Genomic DNA, 24,521 nt, shown 5'->3' with positions numbered 1-24,521 from the left:
ACTCTGTAGCTGGGAAGAGGAACTGGCTGCAGGTCCGGAGTCCCGCTAGATTGTCCTGCTCCCTGTTTGCTGGTTGGACCTGTGTCTGTGTCTGGGTCTGTATCTGGTCTGGTTGCCCACCTTTGCCTGGCCATGTTTAAGTGCGGTCTCGCCTTCCCCCGCTGCCGGTGGATTCTGCCTTTGCTGCTGCTTCTGGCCATCATCTTCGACATCATTGCCCTGGCTGCCAGCTCCGGCTGGGTGGACTCCAAGTATCATTATGCCTCCCTGTGGGACCAGTACCGGGGCAGGGAACCCAACTGGGAATCCAGCTCTCTCATGGTGTACGGTAAGGAGTGGGACTGGGAAAAGAGGGAGGGAGGAGGGAGGGAGGGAGGGGGAAGCACAAATGGAGGGGGGGAAAGAGTGAGGGACAAACCAGGAGGAGGGGAGGAAAGAGAGTGAGAAAAAATAGGGGGAGTGAGGATAAGAGGGGAGTGAGGAGAGAGGGAGGAAAGAAATAGAGAAAAATGGGGAGTGAGGAAAAGATGGGAGAGAAAAATGGGAAGTGAGAGAGGGAGGAGAGAAAGAGTGAGAAAAACAAGGAGGGTGAGGAAAAGGGGAGGAGAAATATAGTGAGAAAACCGTGAGTGAGGGAGGAGGGAAAGAGTGAGAAAACCGGGTGTGAGGGAGGAGGGAAAGAGTGAGAAAACAGGGAGTGAGGGAGGAGGGAAAGAGTGAGAAAAAAGGGAGTGAGGGTGGAGGGAAAGAGTGAGAAAACCAGGAGTGAGGGTGGAGGGAAAGAGTGAGAAAACCGGGAGTGAGGGAGGAGGGAAAGAGTGAGAAAACCGGGAGTGAGGGAGGAGGGAAAGAGTGAGAAAACCGGGAGTGAGGGAGGAGGGAAAGAGTGAGAAAACCGGGTGTGAGGGAGGAGGGAAAGAGTGAGAAAACAGGGAGTGAGGGAGGAGGGAAAGAGTGAGAAAAAAGGGAGTGAGGGTGGAGGGAAAGAGTGAGAAAACCGGGAGTGAGGGTGGAGGGAAAGAGTGAGAAAACCGGGAGTGAGGGTGGAGGGAAAGAGTGAGAAAACCGGGAGTGAGGGAGGAGGGAAAGAGTGAGAAAAAAGGGAGTGAGGGTGGAGTGAAAGAGTGAGAAAACCGGGTGTGAGGGATAGAGAGTGGGGAGAAAAGAGGGAGAAGAGAAAGTGAGAAAACAGAGTTGAGAAAAGAGGGAGGGGAGAATGAAGTGAACAGAAAGCAAAGGAGGAAATAAACAGGAGAGAAAGACAGGAAAAGGGAATGAGGAAAAAACAAAAGGAGGAGTGGAGAACATAGAGAAGGGGAATGAGAAAAAGAATGAGAGGGAAGCAAACCACAAAGGGAGTGGAAAGTAGGATGGAGAACAGAAAGAAAATGTGAGAAATATAAGAAATGGAACCAAAGAAAGGCAGAAAAGTGAGAAACAGATGAGGAAAACAGAAATAAAGAATACGTGGTTGGGGGAAGACTGAGTGAGAAAGAAAAGAAAAACTAAGAATATCAGCAAAAAAAGGTTGTAAAGAGAAGAGAAACTGACTGAGACAACACCATTGAAAGGGGAAAAATGAAAGAAAAACTGAACGAGGGAGAAGACAGTGAGTGAGAAAAGCAGGAAGGGATTGAGGGAAATCCAAGAAAAGCAGATGGAGGGAGTATGTCAGAGAGAGGGTGAAAGAAGACTGAGAGAGTGAAATATAAACACTAACAGAAGAATCTGAGAAGGAAGGTAAACTCAGGAGACAGCACATGAGAAATGAAGACCAAGTGACTCAGAAAATAGTGAGAAACTGTGAGAAAAACAAAGATTTTGTACACATAAGGAACAGTGGGTGAGATAAAGCAAGAGGGGAACAAATGAAAGGAGAGTAAGACCATTGAGAAAAACATGGAAATGAACAGAAAGGGTGAAGGTATGCACAAAGGAGAGGTCAGACCAGACATGGTGTGAAAAGGAAAGGAGAGAGAAGGAGAAAAAAGAAATCTGGAGAGAACAGGGTGCGAAGAAACATCATTTAGAAAGCTAACAAAAGAACAAATAAAAGTGGTTTTCTAATAGTTTTATTGTCCTCAACCTGCGTTTCTCTCCATTTTACTTTTTCAGTTGAATGTTTAATGCCACGATCCACTGCTCTGTCAGTCCAAACATGAGTAACTAGCTGCCTGTGCCTGTATTATACATTCTTAGACCCACACTATGGTTCCCCCAGTGGCAGGGTGTTCATGCTGTGCAGAGGAATAAACCCTCCCACCATTCTCTGGACACCCATACCATTAAACCCTTCAACAAAGTAGAAAAAAGCGATTTAGCGAGCAGAAAGAGGCTCAGAAATCTGGTGAGAAGATTGAATGTAGGGCGAGTGCTCTTCAAGAGCAAATGAAGTGGGCCTGGGAGAGGCCTAGACAGGGCGGGAGAGATAGAAGGATAGGCCAGGAAATGTGTGGGAGGCCAGGCAATTACTGAGGTAGGGTGGGCCCAAAGCATTGGACAGGTTTGAAGATCAGGATTGTAAAGTCTGTTCTCTAAGACGCAGTGGAACCTGTCGGCAACAACAACGCCTTAATTTACGTAGCACCTTTTAATGTAATAAAATGCCCCGAGGTGCTTTACGGGAGCATTATGGAACAAAATTTAACGCCAAGCCACAGAGATATTAGACCAGATTAGCTGAGGCGTGGCCACAGAGACAAGTTTTTTATTATTCTTTCACGGGATGTGGGTGTCGCTGGCAAGGCCAGCATTTGTTGCTCATCCTTAATTGCCCCTTGAACTGAGAGGGAGCTAGGGAGGGGCGAGGCCATGGAGACAGCAGGGACGAGGGTGAAAGTGAAGAAGGTGAAAATGCAGATAGTGACGGAGGAACGTAAAAGTTAAAAGAGGGAGATAAAGAGAGGAAAAGGGGGAGGAGAAAAAAATGTTAGGGAAAAGCATGATAAAACGTAAAGCTGATGGATCAGATAAGTGGAACTAAATGTAATGCAGTACAAGTTATTTCCAGATTCACTTTGGTCATATTTAGAACGCTGTGGACAATTCTAGGAACTCTCACTTCTAAGAACTGTGAAAGGAAGGAGATTCTAGCGAGGTGGACACAGAGTGGAAATGGGGAGGGAGGGAGGGAGGGAATGTGTAACGGAAGACAAAAATAGAACGAAATACTGAAAAGAGAGAAAAAGCAATTGTAGATTGGTTGTTAACTATGGGCCCAGCAACCATCTGCAAAGAGGTGATGCATTTCCTTTGGGGCAGTGGATTTCTAAGTTGTTGTCATTGATGGGGGAAAAATAATTTTTTTTTGATAAACCTGTAAACTTGAAAGAAAACGTTGCTTTCTGGAGCTTTGTGTTCAAAGCCCTTTCAGCTGCGACACTTCCTGCAGTGCAACAGTGATTACGCTTCAGGACTGCACATCCTTGACGTTGGGACCAGTTAGGTGCTATGTGAATGCAAATTCTTTCTCTCATTTCATCTCAGTTCCTGATCACGTGTGTTTGTTGTTCTCGGCACCCATGAGGTCAATGACCATACTTAACTATACCCATTCCTCAGTGATTGGGCAGTGGGGGGGAACTGCAGTCAGTCTGGAACCAAATAAACGTGAGGAATTTCACTTGGCTATAAAAAAAATGTTTTACTTTTATCTTATGCAAAATTTGCAATTCTAACAAAGCAATTGACAGAGTGGAGCAGCAACATCACAGAGACTCCTAGTACGATACAACACAGCATGTGACCATTCAGCCCATCATACTTGTGCTGTTACTCATTGCTATATTCGTGAATTCCAACCTGACTCCATGAGTTGTTAACACTGCCTGATAACTGGTGCTGAGTTCCATCGATTGACAAGGCCCTGAGTTTATTATGTCTTCTCCAAACATTCTCGATACAAGCTTGGATCCCAGTTTGTGTTTTGTTTAAAAATCACAACTTTGGATGTCCTTGTACATGAAACTCAAGAAGTTAGCATGCAGATACAGTAAGTAAACAGGAAGGCGTTTTTATTGCAGGAGGATGGAATGTAAAAGGAAGGGAAGTCTCACTACACCTGTACAGAGCGTTGGTGAGACCATGCCTAGAGTATTGCACACAGTTTTGGTCTCCCTTTTTTAAGATAATAGGTACTTGAATTAGAGGCCAATCAGAGAAGGTTCACTAGGTTGTTTCCTGGGATGGAGGGGTTGTTTTATGAGGAAAGGGCCAGCAGGTTACCCATTGGTGTTTAGGAGAATGAGAGGTGATCGTCTTAAAACATACAAAATTCTGAGGAGGCTTGACAGGGTGGATGTTAAAAGGATGTTTCCTGTCATGAAGCTATCTAGAACCAGGGCATAGTTTCAGAATAAGGGATCGCCTGTTAAAGATGGAGATGAGGAGCAATTTCTCCTCTGAGGGCTATTAATCCTTGGAATTCTCTACCCCAGAGAGCAGTGGACGATGGGTCATTGAATCTATTCAAGGCTGCTTTGGACAGATTTCTGAACTCTAGGGGAGTCCAGGCTAATGGGGCACGAGAAGGAAAGTGGAGTTGAAGACTAGATCAGATTAGCCATGATCTTATTGAATGGTGGAGCAGGCTTGAGGGGCCGAATACCCTACTCTTGCTCCTATTTCTTGTGTTTTAACTTAGTGTGACCCCTACTGAGAGCACATGGTGTACACGTCTGATTACGATGGAATTGTGTCTTGAGTCTTGATGTCATCTTCCTATTTCTCCCTCACTGCACCCTCTCTTCCTTCTGTACTTCAGCATCCACTGTCAGTAAATATCTGGGACCACTCCTTAGAAATAACTGCTTGATTAAGGTACCTCAAAAGCTATAGTCACCCGACCAACAGTAGAGCATCAGGAGTGGGGATTGGGCAGGGGGACAGTGTTCCTCAGAATTAGGCTTTCAGTATCTGGGAAGTGTGGTGGCAGTGTCCCTGTTTTGGAATTTAGAATATTTACAACACATTTCCTACAGCAGAAGGAAAAAATAAAGACTTATTAGACGATGAAGCTCTTTAAGATTATGGAAGACTTTTGACAGTGTAGATGGTAGAGAGGATGTTTCCGCTTGTGTGGAGACTAGAAGTACAGGTCATGAGATAGTCACTAATCAATCCCAATAGGGAATTCTGGAAAAACTTCTTTACCAGAGAATGGCTAGAATGTGGAACTCGCTATCATGGAGTGTTTGAAGCAAATAACATGGGTGCATTAACGGAGAAGCTAGCTAAGTACATGAGGCAGAAAGGAGTAAAAGTTATATTGATGGGGTTAGATAAAGCAAGGTGGCAGAAGACTCATGTAGATCATAAACACTGAATGCCCTTGTTTTTATGCTGTAAATTCCATGTAAAACTAGGGAAGGGTGATAACAACAGAAATGGCAAGATTTGAAATGGATGGGCAGATGGACCTTGGTGTGCACGGGTCATTAAGGTGGCTGCGCAAGTCGATAAGACAACATATAGGCAAATCACGAGCCTACAACAACTTGCATTTCTATGGCGCCTTTAACATAGGAAAAAGTCCCAAGGTCTTTCACAGGAAGGTAATCAGACAAATATTGCCACTGAAGGAGCAGATATTAAGACAGGTGGTACTTATGTAAAGGCAAAGAATACAAACACATGGAGGGAATATCGAATTTCTGCAAACCTCTTAGTTGGACAACACTTGGGATTATTGTGCACTGCTTTGGGCAAGTCTTACAGGAAGGATATAAAGCGATTGGAAAAGAGAAGCATTGAATCATGAGGGCATTAGCAGGAGTTGAGGAGTTACAGTTAGGAAAAGAAACATTAGAAGTTAGAGTATTTAAACTGAGAAGGTTAAAGGGTGATCTGATGGAGAATTCCACAATTAATAGGTTGTGGTAGGGTAAAGTGACAGATTAATTCCACAGCTTGGTGCGATGGTACAAATTTAAGACAAGTGCATAAGCAATTAATGGAGAAGTTAGAAAAACATTCTGGTTAGAATGTGGAATTCTCCGGCCGCAAACTGTCGTTGCTAAACCTCTCTGCCTCATACTCCTTTAAGATGCTCCTTAAAACCCGAACTCTTTAACCAAGCTTGTGGCCGCCCGTCCTAACGTCTCCTTTTGTGGCTCAGTGGCAAATTTTGTGAGAGCTCCTGTGAAGCACCTTGGGATGTTTTAGTATGTTGAAAGGTGCTACATGAATGCAAAATATTGTTGAACCAAACTCTGGGAAAAGGAATGGGCTGTTTGCTCGAAAATGTATATGACATATCGTGACGGTGAGTGGGTAAGTGGAATTGGAACATGTATTGCATAGAAAACATGTGGCCCTGATGGATCAAAAGCCCTGTTCCTGTGCTGTTATATATCACTGATCCTATGCTAATCCCATCAGGGAAAGAGGGAATAAAAGCTCGGCAAGGGGACTCCTCCCATCGTGAGAGGATGTAAATTGGTTTGACAAAAATGGTTCAGGCCATCAAGAGCTTAAACTGTCAGGAAAAGTTTGTTTTCTTTTAGAAAATGGAGACTTCACTGTGGCCTAGTTGAAGTTTTCAACATTGTGAAAGAATTGACAATATTGATGAGGTGAATTAAAGACTTGCATCTATATAACGCCTTTCACGACCACAGGAAGCCCCAAAGTGCTTTATAGCCAATGAGATATTTTTGAGGTGTAGTCACTGTTGTAATGTAGAAAAACATGACGGACAACTTGCTGACAACAAACTCCCACAAACAGCAATGTGATAATTATCATCTGTTTGTGCGGTCCTGGTTGAGGGATAACTATTGGCTGGGATAATTTTCATACTCTTCTTCAAAATAGTGCCATGGGACCTTTTACATCTAGCTGAGAGGGCAGGCAAGGCCTCAGTTTAATGTTTCGTCAGAAAGACATGTACCTCTGACTGTACAGCACACCCTCAGCACCGATATGGAGTGTCGGCCTAGATTTTCATGCTCAAATCCCTGGATTGGGATTTGAAACCACAACTTTCTGACTGAGGGGAGCGTGCTACCCGCTGAGCTACACCTGACAGCATATTCACTAAGGTGTGGATTCAGACATGATGGAATGCAAGTTAAGGACTTGGAAAGCAAAGGTAATAAGGCAAATCACCAGGAAAAGTTGGATTCATAAGTTGGTTTGATGCATTTAGGAGACATCAAGACTTGTGGGTTATGGTGAATCGGTGGGGTTGGCATCTATCAAAGTGGAACAGACTAGTTTTGGCCTCCTGGCTTTTGAACTATTCTTTACATTATTGATGTTCTTAAGAGGGATGAGGACATTAGGCAAGTTCTGCATGAGTGGAATAACCTAAAATATATTCAGGAACTGGCACACTGTTCTGTTTATTTACATTATCTTTCTAGTACTGTAATATATTAAAACATTAGCACAAAGTGTCCACTTCCTGTAATGTCGTATTTATTTCCTGTCAGTTTTCACATTGTCGCTATCAGCCTAGTTATTATAAAACTTTATACCCTGCAAGTCTTTGCAGTCACTGTCACGGTGGATTTGCATTATCTTCCTTTAGTAGAAAGAACTTGCATTTATATAGCACCTTTCACATCCTCATACAGGAAGAGGGAATGATAAACTGTTTACTAATGATGCTCTCTGGTCCCTGGCGTGAAATGACTTACATTTTTATAGCGCCTTTCGCTAACTTGGGCCCCAGAGCTCTCTAAAGCCAACAAAACATTTTTTTAAAGTGTAGTCACTGTTGTATTGTAGGAATTGTGGCAGCCAGTTTATGCACAGCGAGATCCCACAAACAGCAATACGATGACGACCAGATAATCTGTTCATAACAATGTTGGCTGGGGGGTGACTATTGACCAGGGCACTGGTTGAGAGCCAGAAATACTCAAGAACCAGATTAATTTAGTTCGGGCTGCTCATATTCCCAAATACTGGGCGGGATTTTCCGGTCCCGTTTGCCGTTGGAATCGTAGCAGGTGGGAAAATTCGATGGACCAGCTAAAGGTCCATTGACTTCAGGTGGGACCGGAAACTCCCACCCACTGACTCAAGTTGCAGGACGCTGCAGTGCTGAGGGATCTGGGTGTCCTTGTACGTGAATCACAAAAGTTAGCAGGCAGGCGGACAAAGGAGTGAGGAAAGCAAATGGGATGATGGTGTTTATTGCAAGGGGGTGTGGAGTATAAAAGTATAGAAGTCTTGCTACAACTGTACAGGGCATTGGTGAGACCGCACCTGGAATTCTGGTCTCCTTACTTAAGGAGGGATATACTTGCATTGGAAGCAGTTCAGACCCCTTCATCCCAGGCTGATTCCTGGGATGAAGGGGTTTCTCTTATGAGGAGAGGTTGAGCAAGTTGGCCCTAAATTCATTGGAGTTCAGAAGAATGAGAAGTGATCTTATTGAAATATCTAAGATTCTAAGGGGGCTAGACAGCGTGGGTACTGAAAGGATGTTTCCCCTTGTGGGGGAATCTAAAACTAGTGGGGAGGGGGGGCACATCTTAAAAATAAGGGGCCTCCCATTTAAGATGGAGATGAGGAGGAATTTCTTCTCTTGAGGGTCAATTGGTCTTTGGAATTTTCTTCCCCAGAGAGCAGTGGAGGCTGGGTCATTGAATATACTCTAGGCTGAGTTGGGCAGGTTTTTGATTGACAAGGGAGTCAGGGCAATGGGAGACAGGCAGGAAAGTGGAATTAAGGCCACAGTCAGATCAGTCATTGATCTTATTGAATGGCAGAGCAGGCTCGATGGGCCGAATGGCCTACTCCTGCTCCTGTTTCTTTTGATCTTAATGCGGATCAAAGCCAGAAACCAACCAACACATAGTTGTACGTTTAGAGTAATCGGGTGAGTTTTGGAGATAGTCCCTGACCATGATCAAGCTCAGAGTGAGTCAGCCTTCAGTCTGACTACAGGTTCTGTTTTGCTGAAGTGTTTACAGTACAAACTGTCTATCCTCAGTTTATTGTCTGTCTGCCATTCTTTTCTGGTTAGTTCTGTAGCTTCATGTTAACTTTTTCCCCATGGTTTTTAATTCTAAACATTCGTGGGATTTTACCACTGTAGGGGAAAATATCAAATTTGCGCATTACAAACCGAAAACTACTAATAGGAAAGGTGAAGTCTCAGACTGAGGGGGGGTTAAGACATTTTCTGAAGTTTAGAAACAGATAGCAGCAGTCTGTTCAGGCAAAAAAAAACAAATGTGACATGAGAGAAATCTTTTCTTACACCGGCCGCAAGTGGTTAGGATCTGGAATGTACGGCCCGAGAGTGTGGTGGAGGGAGATTTAATTGTGGCTTTCAAAAGGGAATTGGATAATAGTCTAAGGAGAGAAAGTTTGGCGGGTTACGTGGAAAGGGCGGGGTTGGGGGGGGGAGTGGGACTTATCTGAGCTGCTGCTGCTGCTGTAGAGAGCCAGCACAGACATGACAGGCTGAATGGCCTCCTGTGATGGTATGGAATGGTGGAACAGTCTCAAGGGGCCCATATGATCCACTCCTGCTCCTGTTTCTTCTGTCCCTGTGATCTAGCACTGGCCTAGTAGCAGAATGCTGTTAGCCTCTTTCCTCCCAGTTGGGGAGGTGGGGAGGAGGAGGAGGAGGAACTATTCGGGGAATGTGTATCTCTGCCCTTGTGCAAACATTCATATCGACTCTCGGCAGAGGGGAGAGAAGGCACACACAGTGGAGGAATTTGATCCTGGCTGACCCCTGAGCAGGCCGGCATTGGGAATGATCAACTAAGCAAAGCCAGGCCAGGCAATGTGCTATTCCGCCTCGTCCTCTCATTAATTTTCCCTTTCACGGCCTGTCCTTCCCTGTTTGTGGATGTTTTCTGACTGAAAGCAGATTTTCTATATTTTTGCATTTGATTTGATATAACTTTAGGGTGCTGATTTCCTTTTGTCCCCCTCCACTTTTACCTCTGAAATCACTCCCTCTTTTTGAGGTCCGATTCCATGGGAACTGCCCCTCCCCTTTTAAGCGCTGACCCTTGCTGGGGGCAGGGGCCTGAATTTTACGTCCTGAGGTTGGGCGCGTGCCTGACCTGAACGCACGCAAAGTGACGTCAGGCGTGCGTCCCGATGTCATCGCGAACAGGTGTAGTATTGAGATCGGCGGCCTTGGCTCCAACTCCCCCGCGTGCCGATTTAAGGCCATTAAAAAGTCTATTGACTGAAATTTTACGTTGCCTGTGCGACTTTTTAGCTCGTCCCCACGGGCAAAAGGGGTGGGCGGAGATCACATTTTAATCGTTTGCTCATCCACAGGTGGGATAAAAGACCCCTGGAGCAGCAGCGCTTCCTCTGTCGTTGCCAGTCCTATGCCGAGCCGTCCCAGAGCTGCTTTGCATCTCGCTCGATTGTCCAGCCTGCCTTTCAGCATTCTCGGGTCCTCGTCTTCCCTGGAAGGTTCCCCTGAGTACTGCAGCCCAGTGCTCCCTGGTTTTCAAGGCCCTGCCCCTCTGCGTCCCATCTGATGGCGATTCTGCAGGTGGAACCTCCTCTGAAGAGGAAGAGAGGGGCAAGAGGGAGAGGAGGCCTGGTGAACACGAGCAGCATCCCAGGGACAGACCGGTAAGAGGAGAGGCCCGGGCTCAGTTGGTGCAGGGCCAGCAGGGAGGACAAGGCAGGAGGGCAGGCCAAAGACGCCACTACCCATCGTCTAGAGTGTTCAGGCAGCATTCCAACTACCTCCAGATGTCTGAGGTTCAGTGCCGCAGGAGGCTCTGCCTCTCCAGGGACGCAGTGACAGCAACATGTCACATGAAATCACCTCCAACTGCGTGGGCAGCCACCACATGCCGGTGGCTGTGATGGTCACAGTGGCCCTCAGCTTCTCTGCCTCTGGTTCTTTTCAGGGCTCAGTGGGGGATCTGTGCAGCGTTTCTCAATCAGCTGCATGCAGTTGTGTCAAGCTCATGACTGATGCTATCTTTAGACACGTCGATATGAGAGACAGTGTGATGCTGGAGCAGGAGTGATGTCTTCCTCAGAGCTCAATGACGGGTCCTCGGGGTCGCTGGCAGCTCCTGCCAATGGCCCATCTGCGGGAGGAAGGCAAAAGATCAGTACATTCAATCTTCATAGTCACCACGCAGGCTAGACGGGCTGAGGAGACAGTGGAGACCTGTTGCATGGTGTCACCTGCATTGGAGCTTCAATGGGCTCTCTGCCTACAACAGTTCAGTTTCTGATGAGAGGAGCCTGTTATGTTTCCAGTGCCCACTGCACACGCATCTGTCACCTGCACTCTTACCTTCATCCAATACCCCTCCCTCACCGTGACCGGAGGAGCCAGCTGGCCAGTGGCATTCCAGCTCCGGTACATCTCTTTCATGCTCCGTGAGGAAGCACGGATTTGGCACTCCTCCCCCTGTTCGGCAGCGTTATAACTGCTCTTCTCCTGACAGGGGAAAATGGAAAGCCTCGTTATTGCTCCGCCTTCCTGAAGGTCCTTTCCTGGTTTCCGACCCCCTGCTCACCCCCGGGCATTAGGCAGGCTGTGGCACATCTCACCCTGCAATGCACTGAGGCCAGTCGTGCTGACATCCCAGCCTTGGCAGGGCAGGCTTCAGTGCCAGTTGGCGTTCACACTCTTAGGCCCCTGAACATCCTGAGCAATGGGCACCCGACTAAAGTTCTCTGCACGGGTCAGTGCTCTGCACTTACCCTTGCTGACACAGAAGGTCATCGAACTGTTTGCGACACTGAAGCCATGTGTGGCACCCCACGCCGTGCTCACTGACCTGGACGGAGGCCTCTGTCCAGGCCTTCGTGGTCAGGTTGGGGCGGCCTTCTCTTGCCCTCGCTGGGCATTAAGATATGGCACCTGGCACTGACCACCTCGATCACTCCCAGGCATTCATTTGAGAAATTGGAGGGGGGTGGGGGGGCAGATTGCCCACCTGACTTGCCCTCCTGTCTTCCATGACCACTAGGTGCTGAGACCATGACTGCACACACCAGGACACTTCTTCTTGAACAGCTTCCAGACAGCTCCCTCAGCCTCCCCGACAATTCCTGGCAGCCGGCAGGGAGCTGCCTCCTCTGTTTTTGAACTCCCCGCTGGGTCCCCATTGGACCCGGCCCCTGACGTGTTCCCGCCCCCATGCCCGGAAAACACATCCAGCGGTCGGTCACGTTTCACCCTGGGCAGGCCTTAATTGGCCACCCAGCGTAATATGGCATCACAGTGCGATCTCGGCCGGGAGTGGGGTTTACTGGAGGGGCACCCCAAGAGTAAAATTCAGGCTAATATTTGCCTGTAGTCCAGTCACTGTTCTTATGTAGGCAAAGCCTGGCTTTTCTCCCATTTGAAATGTCCTATCGGACCCTTTACTGTCTCTTACATAAAATAGGCCTTTGTTACTATGGTTCCCATTTTAGCAACAGGCTTCTTTTGTTTGACCTACTTTAAGAAAAGACACTCAACCAATTTTTTTTACAGTATAAGATTTAATTGCACCATTCCTCATGCACTTCAAGAGCCTTCAGCACAAATCTTTTGTTTGTTTAGAAATCAGGATTGTCCCAACAAAAGGGCTTCTGTCTCTAAGGGGTCATGTCCCTCGGATCTAAGACTTGCAGGGAGTGGAAATAATTTGCAATATCCTTTTCTCCTGCCAGAAAATAATCACTTTTCCCAATTAAATTCAGTTAGTCCCACATTCATCACAGGCCTCCAGCATAATCACTGTCAATGATGCCCACTGTCAGGCTCCACACATTCCAATATCTTGGCTGCATTCTTTAACTCAATATCTGGATGCCCTATGGAGCCATCCCCAGTTTACCACACAGTGTTTCTTCTGTACGCTGACTTGAAATTTAAACTGTTTTAGATCCTTGCATGCATCCAGAATAGCCCCAACCTGACCTATGTTAAACACACACAAATGGTGGGCGGAGAGAGGTCCACTGATCCATTATATCTGCCCCACACTAGGGGTAAGGCATTGTGGGGGTGATGGTGTAGTGGTAATGACACTGGATGGGTAATACAAAGGCCCAGGCTAATGTTCCAGGCACATGAGTTCAAATCCCACCATGTTGGGACTTAATGGAATTTGAATTCAATTAACAAACCTGCAACATAAAGCTCGTCTCAGCAATGGTGACAATAGCAACTATCATTGATTGTTGTAAAAGCCCATCTGGTTCACTGATGTCCTTTAGGGAAGGAAATCTGCCCTCCTTACCTGGTCTGGCCTACATGTGACTCCAGACCCACAGCAATGCAGTTGACTCTTAACTGCCCTCTGAAATGGCCTAGCAAGCCACTAGGATCGAGGACAATTAGGGATGGGCGACAAATGCTGGTCTTGCCAGCGGCACCCACATCCCATGAAAGAAAAAAAGAATTCGGGTTGACTCCATGAGTCACCTCCCATTCTATCTACCTCATCCCAACCTTTCCACATACCTTTTTATTCTCTTCTGTCCCTAGTTTCTTTTTGCAAGCATCTCAGCTTATTTGCTTCAACTCCTTCCTACGATGGCGAGTTTCACACTCTCACCACACACTGAGTAGAGAAATTCCTCATTATTTCCTTTGTATTTATGGCTTTGGATTCACCCAACAGGGAAATGTTCTCTCCGCATCTACCCTATCCCCACTGGGCTCAACTGGTAGCACTTTAGCCTCTGAGTCACACAGCGAGTGGTTAGGATCTGGAATGCACTGCCTGAGTGTGTGGTGGAGGCAGGTTCAGTCGAGGGATGCTAGAGGAAATTGGATTATCATCTGAGAAGGAAGGATGTGCAGGGCCAGGGGGAGAAGGCGGGGGGAGTGGCACTATGTTAATTGCCCCTTCAGAGATCCAGCACAGACACGCCGAGCCACATGCCCTCCTCCTGTGCTGTGACCGCTCTGCGATTCGGAGTCAGAAGGTTGTGGGTTCAAGTCCCGCTCCAGAGACGCGAGCATGCAAATCTGGGCTGACACTCCAGTGCAGTACTGAGGGAGTGCTGTACTGTCAGGGGCGCTGCCTTTTGGGTGTGACGTTAAAACCGAGGCCTTGTCTGCCCCCTCGGAGGGATGTAAGAGATCCCATCGCACTATTTTGAAGACGAGCAGGGGAGTTACAATAGAACAGATTATCTGTTCACTATCACATTGCTGTTTGTGGGAGCTTGCTGTGTGCAAATTGGCATTACCCTACATTACAGCAGTGACTGCACTTCGAAAGGATTTCAGTGGCTATAAATAGCTCTGGGATGTCCTGTGGTTTGAAAGGCACGGTAGAAATGCAAGTCTTTCGGTTTTTTTTTTTCAACCCATTTTTAATTTTAAAGACCTCCATCAGGTCTCCTTTAAACCTTCTCAAAGAATCCAGTGAACACACTCATGGTGGAGGCTCTGATCCTTGGGGAGGGAGGTGTATTGTGTACCGGATGCCTTGTGGGTTTTGTCACTGGGTGGCACTGAGCGAGACAATGGTTGCATTATTTACAGTTTGAATGGGCGTCTCTGTGTGAGGGAGTTGCCAGGTAGATACAGCTGCTGTAGTGTGAGTCAGCTCACATTCTTTTAACCTTATACAACACCTTAGTACTGTGAACATCGCCTTTGTAAGTCTGTATAATCAGCACTGACCTTGAGAAATCATCTTACTGGGGACACACCCTCCACTAACCATGTTTCCCAGTTTCTGTGTGAAATGACTTGCATTTATAAAGACCATAAGACATAGGAGCAGAAATTAGGCCATTCGGCCCATCGAGTCTGCTCCGCCATTCAATCATGGCTGATAAGTTTCTCAACCTCATTCTCCCGCCTTCTCCCCGTAACCTTTGATCCCCTTACCAATCAAGAACCTATCCATCTCGGTCTTAAATACACTCAATGACCTGGCCTCCACAGCCTTCTGTGGCAATGAATTCCATAGATTCACCACTCTCTGGCTAAAGAAGTTTCTCCTCATCTCTGTTCTAAAAGGTCTTCCCTTTACTCTGAGGCTGTGCCCTCGGGCCCTAGTCTCTCCTACTAATGGAAACATCTTCCCCACGTCCACTCTATCCAGGCCTTTCAGTATTCTGTAAGTTTCAATCAGATCCTCCCCTCATCCTTCTAAACTCCATCGAGTATAGACCCAGAGTCCTCAAACGTTCCTCATATGTTAAGCCTTTCATTCCTGGGATCGTTCTCATGAACCTCCTCTTGGACCCTCTCCAGGGTTAGCACATCCTTCCTGAGATACGGGGCCCAAAATTGCTCACAATATTCTAAATGTGGCCTGACCAGAGCCTTATAAAGCCTCAGCGGCACATCCCTGCTTTTATATTCTAGTCCTCTCGAAATAAATGCTAACATTGCATTTGCCTTCCTGACTACCGACTCAACCTGCAAGTTAAAAGGCACCTTAAACAACCTCAGCACGCCCCAAGGTGTCTCACAGCCAATGAAGTACTTTTGAAATGCAGCTACTGTTGTAATGTGAGAATGTGGCGGTCAATTTGTGAGGAAGACAGCGCCTCCTGCAGAGCAGCACTCCTCATCACTGCCAGAGGATGCAGTGGCAGCGTCAGCCTAAAGGGTCCTCTGGAGTCTCAGGAATGGGACACAAATTCGCGGCCCCCCTGATTCCAAAGCGAGAAGCTCACCCCATTGAGCCACAGCTGATATCTGACCACCTCACGCAGTTTTATTTAAAATACGACCTGGGGGGGTCACGGGCAGCCTGCGCCGGTTTGATCTGTCCCCCCTCTGCAGCTCTGCTACACGGGTCGCAAACCCTCGGTTCGTGTCCCGCCCTGCAGCCCCACTTTTTGCTGTTTTAGTGAGAGGAGAGAGGTCAGGGAAGGATCCTGCCCAGTGGGGGATGGGCCTTCTCTCCGCAGTCCCATCCAAAGAAGAGCAAGGGAAACCCCGAGGTGACGACGATGCCTACTCTTCAAGAACAAAACTCAAAACTTCGGCGTCTGCATGGCGCTTCAGAAAGGCCTGAAGCTGTGAAAGGCGCTATACAAATGCAAGTTGTCTTCGCCAATCTCCTTGTGACCAGGGTGCGCCAGTAATTCCAACAGCTGAACGACCGGCGGACAGGACACGGGAGCAGACGAGATCAGTTAGGGACCAGGTGCCCGTGGACTTGGATTTTAAAGGAAGGAAGATTTTGGGAGGTAGCAGCAGGAATTAAGGAATTCCACAATTTTTGGGAGGGGGGGAATGAATGGGATGTGGCGCAGAGAATGTGAACTCCAACGCACTGGGGAAGGAATGAGAAGGGAAAGATCACTGTACTATTGATAACTATGGAACTGATACCACAGTAACGTGACATGGTGGAGAACAAATGGTAAAACTTTTATGGCCTGGATGGACCCTCTGTCTGTCTGTCTGTCTGTGACGCTCTGTCATCACTTTCTGGAAAGTTCCACCGTTCATTGAGCAGTTGTACAGAGGATTGCCTCTCAGTCCCACGTAGGGAGCACAAAGAGTTATCGAGTTACCAAACTGTCATGTCATCCGCACACTCTAAATGCTCGCTTATTCTGAAATGTGATCAGATGCCATTTATAGATTCAGAGCTGCAAAATATTTGATTGAGACGGGGGTGTGAGGCCTCTCAATCTAGAAACATTGTGCCACATTGTGAAGTGACAGCCTGCTCCCCAATGACTCACTTTCCCAAAGAAAGCATAAACCTCCCATCCCTTAAAACAGCTGTTTCTTTTCTCTTGGGTGAGGCTTTCAACCAGGGAGAGAAGCAGCTTCAGATAATCCTCCAATTCCCTGTTGAAAGCCGCAATTGAATCTGCCTCCGCCACACTCTCGGGCAGTACATTCCAGACCCTAAACACTGGCCGCACAATAATGCTTTTCCTCGTGTCACCGTTGGCTCTTTTGCCGATCACCTTTTATATCAGTGCCCTCTGGTTCTCAACCCTTTGGCCCATGGGAACTGTTTCTCTCTTTCTAATCGTCCTGACCCCCTCATTGATTTTGAACACCTCTCTCCTCTCAGCCTTCGCTTCTCTAAGGGGAGCAGCCTCAGCTGCTCCAATCTATCCACATAACTGAAGTCTCGCATCCCGGGAACCGTTCTTGTGAATCTTTTCCTGCACCCTCCTCTAATGCCTCCACATCCTTCCTAAAGTGTGGTGTACAGAATTGCCTGCAAGGTTGCAGTTGAGGCCAAACCAGTGTTTTATAAAAGCTCATCATTACTTCCTTACTTTTGTGTTCCATGTTTGTGTTTATTAAGCCCAGACTCCTGTGCACTTTATGAACAGCTTTTCTCAACCCACCCTGACACCTTGGTGCTCTTCTCTAGCGAAGGCACTGGCTCCTAATAGTTTATGGCTCCAAACATGTCAGTAGACCAACCACCACCGCCAAACCTGACACTTCACCCAAATGATCATTCTTCGTATGCAAGCCTGGACGTAAGCTATTCAACTGTGGAAGCATCAGAAGGACCAATTCCACTCACACCCGCCCCCTACCTCACTCCCTCGGCATGCAGTTTCCATCTGAGGGAGGAAAGTCACATAATCTGTGTTCGAGGCATTGCCCCCGAGTGAGTTTGTCGCTGGGACGTGTCAAAGTTCTTCCCAATTGCTAATTTCGTAAATTTCGACCTGTGGCCCCTCGTGTTTTAAAACAAAAGAGATTTACCTCATTTACCAGGGTTATCTTTACTGGATTTTTATAAAAATTAAGTTGAGACTGACAGTTGATAATTCTCTTCTCCTTTATTTGTGACAGGTTGGGCCAAAGCTTCTGCAGCTATGCTGATTATTGGTTGTATCCTGTTGATCATCTGTTTCATCCTGTCCTTCCTGGCTCTTTGCAAACAGCAAGCCGGTCTGTTGAGAGTGATTGGTATCGTCCTCTGCGTTGCTAGTAAGAGTTCATTTTAATGTCTGTATCGTAAGTGCCTCCCTCCCCAAGGTCCCGACTATCTCTGCATCAGACCAATGCCATTTTTCTTTTTCTTTTATTCATTCACGGGATGTGGGCTTCGCTGGCTGGACCAGCATTTATTGCCCATCCCCAGTTGTCCTTGAGAAGGTGTTGGTGAGCTGTCTTCTTGAACCGCTGCAGTCCATGTGGTGTAGGTACACCCACAGTGCTGTTAAGGAGGGAGCTCCAGGATTTTGACCCAGCGACAGTGAAGGAACAGCGACATATTTCCAAGTCAGGATGGTGAGTGGCTTGGAGGGGAATTTCCGGGTGGTGGTTTTCCCATCTATCTGCTGCCCTCGTCCTTCCAGATGACAGTAGCCGTGGGTTTGAAAGGTGCTGTCGAAGAAGCCTTGGTGAATTCCTGCAGTGCAACTTGTAGACGGTACACACTGCTGCTACTGTGCGTCAGCGGTGGAGGGAGTGAATGTTTGTCGATGGGATGCCAATCAAGTGGGCTGCTTTGTCCTGGATGGTGTCGAACTTCTTGAGTGTTGTGGGAGCTGCACTCACCCAGGCAAGTGGGGAGTATTCCATCACACTCCTGACTTGTGGACAGGCTTTGGGCAGTCAGGAAGTGAGTTTCTCATCGCACGATTCCCAGCCTCTGACCTGCTCTGGTAGCTGCCCTTCTTCCCCAGGGAACTCTCATTTCCAGGAAAAGAAGAAAAGGAAAAAGAGCAGCAGTTGGCCATACAGTGCCTCAACCCTGCTACACCTTCCAATATCTGATCCTCCACTACAGCTCCAATTGCCTCTCAATCCCCAAATCCCTCAAGAACTGAGCATCCACAGCCCTCCGAGGTGGAAGATTCCAATGCTTCATAACCCTGAGTGAAGAAATTTCTCCCCTCAGTCCTAAAGGAGATGGATTTCACCCAGGCTCCTTCCCGCATACATTGCCCTGATGTTACTGTGGCACCCTTGAAGGGTTTGTCAAGCTCCCTTCGACAGCACCTTCCAAACCCATGACTTCTACCACCTAGAAGAACAAGGGCAACAGATGCATAGGAACACCCACCACCTGAAAATTCCCCTCCAAGCCACTCACCATCCTGACTTGGAAATATATCGCCGTTCCTTCACTGTCGCTGGGTCAAAATCCTGGAACTCCCTCCCTAACAGCACTGTGGGTGTACCTACAACACGTGGAATGCAGCGGCTCAAGATGGCAACTCACCACCACCGTCTCAAGGGCAATTGGGGGTGAGCAATAAATGCTGGCCCAGCCAGCGAAGCCCACATCCTGTGAGCAAATGCAAAATTATCTGCAGAAGGCCCCCGGGGGACAACCCGATGGGAATTGAAGAGGTTTTTGCTGAGCCCTCCCAGGACGGTTTGGCTGATATGTGTTAAAATAGCAGTTCACGGCATGGCTCCTGTCCATCACAGGACAGAGAGAAGCCAGGAAAACTATCCCTGATGTACCTGCCACTATGTATCCAGAATACTACACTCCATTTGGGCCACTGCACCTCAGGAGCTCAGGAACATTGGCTTAGGGTAGGAGGGATATTCGAATTTTACTAAGCGGCCTATTGGCTGTTTGGCTCTTGTTACCATCAAACAAGTTGAACAATAATCTCCTGATGAACCAGAATTTTGTTTCCCAACACCTTAAAGCCAGGAGATTTACACTTGCCATGAACTGACTGTGCACAGGAACCAGGTAGGGATTCCTGAAGAGGAGGATAACCACTTTTGAATGAAGGGGAATATTTCAATTTAAGTATTTCTGGAGTCCTTATTCGAAAGACGTAGGAGTTACTAGAGAAAAAAAACACCCAAGATCCATCTAATTACCTTCCTGATAGACATGTAACACAACAATTGTTGGGTTGGTGACTAATCATTGGAAACAAACTCAATCAATTAGCCCACAACAGACCCAGACATAATGCAAGGATTATCCCAATAATGGAGAGCTTTGGTTCCTCCCAACCACATTAGACTTAACCTTCCTCAAATTACTCAGATATTGTATCCCAAAATATTATTTTTTGAAAACAGTTTACTTGGAATGAATCCATTCGGACTCTTTCCACCATCTGCCTAGCCAGCCTGTTCCACAGCTCGCCCACTCGTTCACTGAGAGTGCTTAGTTTCGGCGTCTCTTGGCAGTGCCCCAAACACATTCCAATGACTGGCTGAGTATGGTGTTCGGTGTTAATACGCGGCTGTGCTGTGCTGTGTGCAGCAGGGACCCCCCCCATAGACAAGGCAATAAGAAGAATGGCCAGCTAGTTACAGGCAGGGTTGGTCAAAGCAGGAACGGCAGTCCGGTTACGGGGGGCACCCCACCCCCAGCTCTGCCCCTCAACTGGAGACCCAAGGTGCCACTCCATGTTACATCCAGCAAGTCCTGATTAAGACCGGGGGCCTCTGTCTAATGGGCAGAACCATGGCAGCCTGCAAGTTCCACAGGCACGCAAGGCGCTGACGGTTAATTCTCAATGCCACAGATTAGCTAAATTGACTAATCTCAGAAAAAGGGGTCGGCCATTTTAGAATGAGAGAAGGAAAATTTGCTTCACTCAGAGGGTTGTGAATCTTGGAATTCTCCACCCCAGAGAGCTGTGGGTGTTGTCATTAAGTATACGATGCACTGATGGCTCGTTGATTTGCCTTCCACCCCCTCGAAAAGCAGCGTTAGTAAGTACAAGTCTTGTCGTTTAGGAAATATGTATTAATAAAGAACCTACTCTGTCATTCATACCTGATCTTATGCCTCAATTCCACTTTCCTGCCCTATCCCCCATAAACCTTTGATTCCAAACAATCTATCAATCTCAGATTTGAATATACTTCACAGCAACACCCACAGCTCTCTAGGGTAGAGAATTCCAAGGATTCACAACCCTCTGAGTGAAGCAATTTTTCCTTCTCTCAGTCCAAAATGGCCGACCTCCTTTCCGTGAGATTAATCAATTTAGCTAATCTGTGGCATCGAGAATCAATTGTCAACGCCTTGCGTGCTTGTAGAACTTGAGTTTAAATCAGAATGAAATTCAAATTTCCCACCCTTGAGAACACAGTCCCAGTCAATGGCAGAACGGGAAGGTTAAATCTGTTGTTTAGATTTGGTTCTAAATGCACATGGGTGGGCCTTCATCGGCAAGTTAGGTTCCAGTCACAAAGAAGCAAAGATATTGGGCCTGATTTTAACCCATTCAAAACTCACCCACTTGTACAGTGTTAAGATTGAGCCCATTTGAACATCTCTTGGATCGGCACAATGCATTGGGCGCCGATTTTCTTTCCCCCGCCCCCGGAAATCTGCTCTTTGACATAACCATGCGGGGGTCAAAGTGCAGAGGTGGGTGACGTCGGCCATTTTAAATATTGGTCTTTTAATGCATGGTGGGGAAGGGTTTCAGAATGCCAAACCTTCCTCCAATTAAAGCTCCCACTTGCTTGCTTGCTTGCTTGTGAGCGAATATGTTCCCCTCCCTCCCAAGTGACGAGGCCATTTTTCTTCCTCCTCTCTGCAGTCCTGTTCCAGGTCATTTCGCTCATCGTTTACCCAACCAAGTTCACTGAGACTCTGATCCAAAACGGCGACTACGAATACAGCTGGAGCTATGGCTTCGGATGGGGCGCGACGATCCTGATGATCGGCTGCAGCATTTTCTTCTGTTGCCTTCCTAACTACGAGGACGAACTCTATGGCCAAGCGAAGCCCATCTACATTTACGAAGGGTGAGCCTCAGGACCACCAGCTGCAAAGATTTGGCTCCGATTTGGCTCTGCTTGACTCTGGTGCCCTGCACACACACACGTACATTTGTTCTTTCAATATGCAAGAGGAACAGTGTGTTCTTTATTTTTAAGTACATGCACGTTCTATTATGCACAAGTACTGGATCTATCTAAGCTCTGTTTTTATGTTAAAGTAGTTTTTAAGGGGTTTGCCTCTAAATAGACTTGGCAGGTGTTGGGGTGGGTGGGTGGGTGGGGTGAGCCGGGGCAGGATTTAGACACAAGACCATCATCAAATACAATTTATAGCCAGCGCCCGAACCTAAAGATCGAAATTACAACTCATTTCTCTTCCCTTTCTGGTATCTACTCCTTTTAATAATTTAAATTATGGTCTGGATAAGGACAAAACGAGTTCTGGTAATTGCAGGTAGCAGGAGAGGTTGGAATAATGTTGATTGTGGGGTTGCAAGAGTCTATTGCGGTGTCCCTGAGGACAGAATGGGATAAGACGGGAATTATTTCTGGTTGGGAAAATAGTGAGATTTTTATGCAAGGACCATACTGTATGTAGGATGATGCTGTTACACCTGGTTATGTTCCTTTTATACTTTCATCTTTGACCAAAAACATCTATTTGCTCATTCAGTTTGGAAGAAAAGGTTTCTGATATTGAAGTAACATTGTACAAAAAAAAAAAATCAACATTGGGAACTTTGAATTTTACCATTGTATTAAACAGTGCACAGTCTACTCATTGTCTCCAGGTTATTTCTACTCAAATGTGATGCTGGGGTTGTTCTCAGGAACATGGGAACGTAGGAAATAGGAGCAGGAATAGGCCATTCTGCCCATCGAGTCTGATCCGCCTCAACTATGTCGTGGCTGATCTACCTCAGTGCCATTTTCCCTACGCTCTCCTCATATCCCTTTATCTTTAATAACTAGAAATCTATCGATCTCTGCCTTGAACATACTCAATGACTGAGCCTCCACAGCCCTCTGGGGTAGAGAATTCCAGGGATTCACCACCCTCTGAGTGAAGAAATTCCTCCTCTTCTCAATCCTAAATGACCGACCCCTTATTCTGAGACTACGTCCCCCTGGTTCTAGACCCAGGCCCCCCCAACCAGGGCAAACATCCTTCCGGCATCTACCCCGTCGAGCCCTGTAAGAATGTTGTATGCTTTAATGGGAGAGGGCAGAGAGGATAAGGGGGAGTTGATATAAACTGTCTCCGCTGGTGGGTCAGTCAATAACCAAAGGGAGCAGATTTAAGATAACTGGGAAACGATCCAGAGGTTGGATGGTGGGGGTGATTATTTTTACACAGTGAGCTAGTGTGATCCAATATCTTATAATATTATGCAAGGGGAATTGAGAATAAAAGTAGGGAAGTTTTGCTACAGTTGTACAGGGCGTTGGTGAGACCACATCTGGGGTACTGTGTACAGTTTTAGTCTCTTACTTAAGAAAGCATATAATTGCATTGGAAGCAATTCAGAGAAGGTTCACTCAGCTGATTTCTGGGTTGAAGGGGTTTTCTTATGTGGACAGTTTGGATAGGCTGGGCCTGTACCCACTGGAGTTTAGAAGAATGGGAGGCGATCTTATTGAAACATATAAGATCCTGAGAGGATGCTTCCACTTGTGGGAGAGACTAGAACCGGGCAACACCGTTTGAAAATAAGGGGTCTCCCACTTAATATGGAGACGAGGAGAAATTTTTTCTCTGGGGTTCGTGAGTGTGTGAAATCCTCTTTCCCCAGAGACCGGTGGAGGCTGGGTCATTGAATATTTTTAAGGCTGAGGTAGATAGATCCTTGATTGATGAGGTGGGGGGGGGGTGTCAAGGGGTATCGGGGTGGGTAGTCAGGACAGTGGAGTTGAGGCCACAATCGGATCAGCCATGATCTTATTGAATGGCGGAACAGGCTTGAGGGGCCGAATGGCCTACTCCTGCTCCTAATTTGTATTTTAATCCGATCTGTAATGCACTGCCCGAAAAGGCACTGGGGCAGCAGGTCCACTATTAATGTTAAAAAGGCAATTTGGGAAATAGTTGAAAAGGAGAAATTAGCAGGGTTATGGGGAAAGAGCAGGGGGGGAATGGGGCTAATTATATGGTTCTTTCAAAGAGCTGGCACTGGCATGATGGGCCAAATAGCCTCCTGTGCTATATCATTCCACTATATATTATACCTTTTCACAGCTTTTCCATGGCTTTTGGTTCTGCTCCAGATTGTTAAGGTACTTGTGGACATAAGGTATGGGGGGAAATGCTGCTTTGAAAAGTGAGGGTTTTTGATAAGGTAACTATGCAAAAATATTACTTGCATTGGTCAGAGAGCCTGTGTAAACTTAAACTCCTCAAAAGGAGAGGGAGGGGGAGGTTAGAGAAAAATACTTATATACACAGAGATTGTTGGGACAGAGTAAGTGAATGTAGGATCCAGAATAGTTTTAAAAAAAGAGAAATGGTTAAAGATTTGAACATGAGAAGGTACATGGATCGGGGAGATGGTTGTGAAGGTTAGCGCTCTTTCAGAATCTCGTCACAGGCACGAGGGGCTTCCTGAGTTGTTAGGTTTTATGTTATTACATTTTAAATGTTAGCTGGGCTCTGTCAGTATAACTCTCATCACTGAGTCAGGAGGCTGTGAGACACCAATTCCGCTGAAGAACAAAACTTGCATTTGCGTAGCACCTTTGCTAATCTCAGGGCGTCCCAAAGCGCTTCGCAGCCAAGGAAGTACTTTTGGACTGTCGCTGTGACGATGGGAATGCGTGCAGCCAATTTGCACACAGCAAGAGCCCACAAAGTGGCAATGTGATACTGACCAGATAATCTGTTATCGTGATGGTGTCTCGGAGAGTGGGGAGAATGCCTCTGTTCTTCTAGTTAATGCACTGGGATCTTTTATAT

General features: G+C 46.9%; 1 protein-coding gene across 1 annotated transcript; it reads left to right on the top strand.

Annotated features, from left to right (window-relative positions):
• perp (p53 apoptosis effector related to pmp22) lies at positions 1–22,348 on the top strand. The gene is made up of 3 exons (XM_078557462.1): positions 1–328; positions 17,699–17,836; positions 21,388–22,348. Exons 1-3 carry the CDS (start codon positions 133–135, stop codon positions 21,597–21,599), a joined length of 546 nt encoding a protein of 181 aa, XP_078413588.1. The 5' UTR covers positions 1–132; the 3' UTR covers positions 21,600–22,348.
• Positions 22,349–24,521: the final 2,173 nt, after the last annotated feature.

The sequence above is a fragment of the Cetorhinus maximus genome, chromosome 14 (assembly GCF_964194155.1).
Source record: "Cetorhinus maximus chromosome 14, sCetMax3.hap1.1, whole genome shotgun sequence".
Taxonomy (NCBI): domain Eukaryota; kingdom Metazoa; phylum Chordata; class Chondrichthyes; order Lamniformes; family Cetorhinidae; genus Cetorhinus; species Cetorhinus maximus.
The sequence above is the reverse complement of the archived record's forward strand: the minus strand, read 5'-3'. Positions and strand labels throughout refer to the sequence as shown.

What these genes read in the sequence shown, in the direction of transcription:
- perp (XM_078557462.1), top strand. Translation starts at nt 133, where the DNA reads ATGTTTAAGTGCGGTCTCGCCTTCCCCCGCTGCCGGTGGATTCTGCCT. An exon ending in CAGCTCTCTCATGGTGTACG is followed by an intron (nt 329 to 17,698) that starts GTAAGGAGTGGG and finishes TATTTGTGACAG; the next exon opens with GTTGGGCCAAAGCTTCTGCA. An exon ending in TATCGTCCTCTGCGTTGCTA is followed by an intron (nt 17,837 to 21,387) that starts GTAAGAGTTCAT and finishes TCCTCTCTGCAG; the next exon opens with TCCTGTTCCAGGTCATTTCG.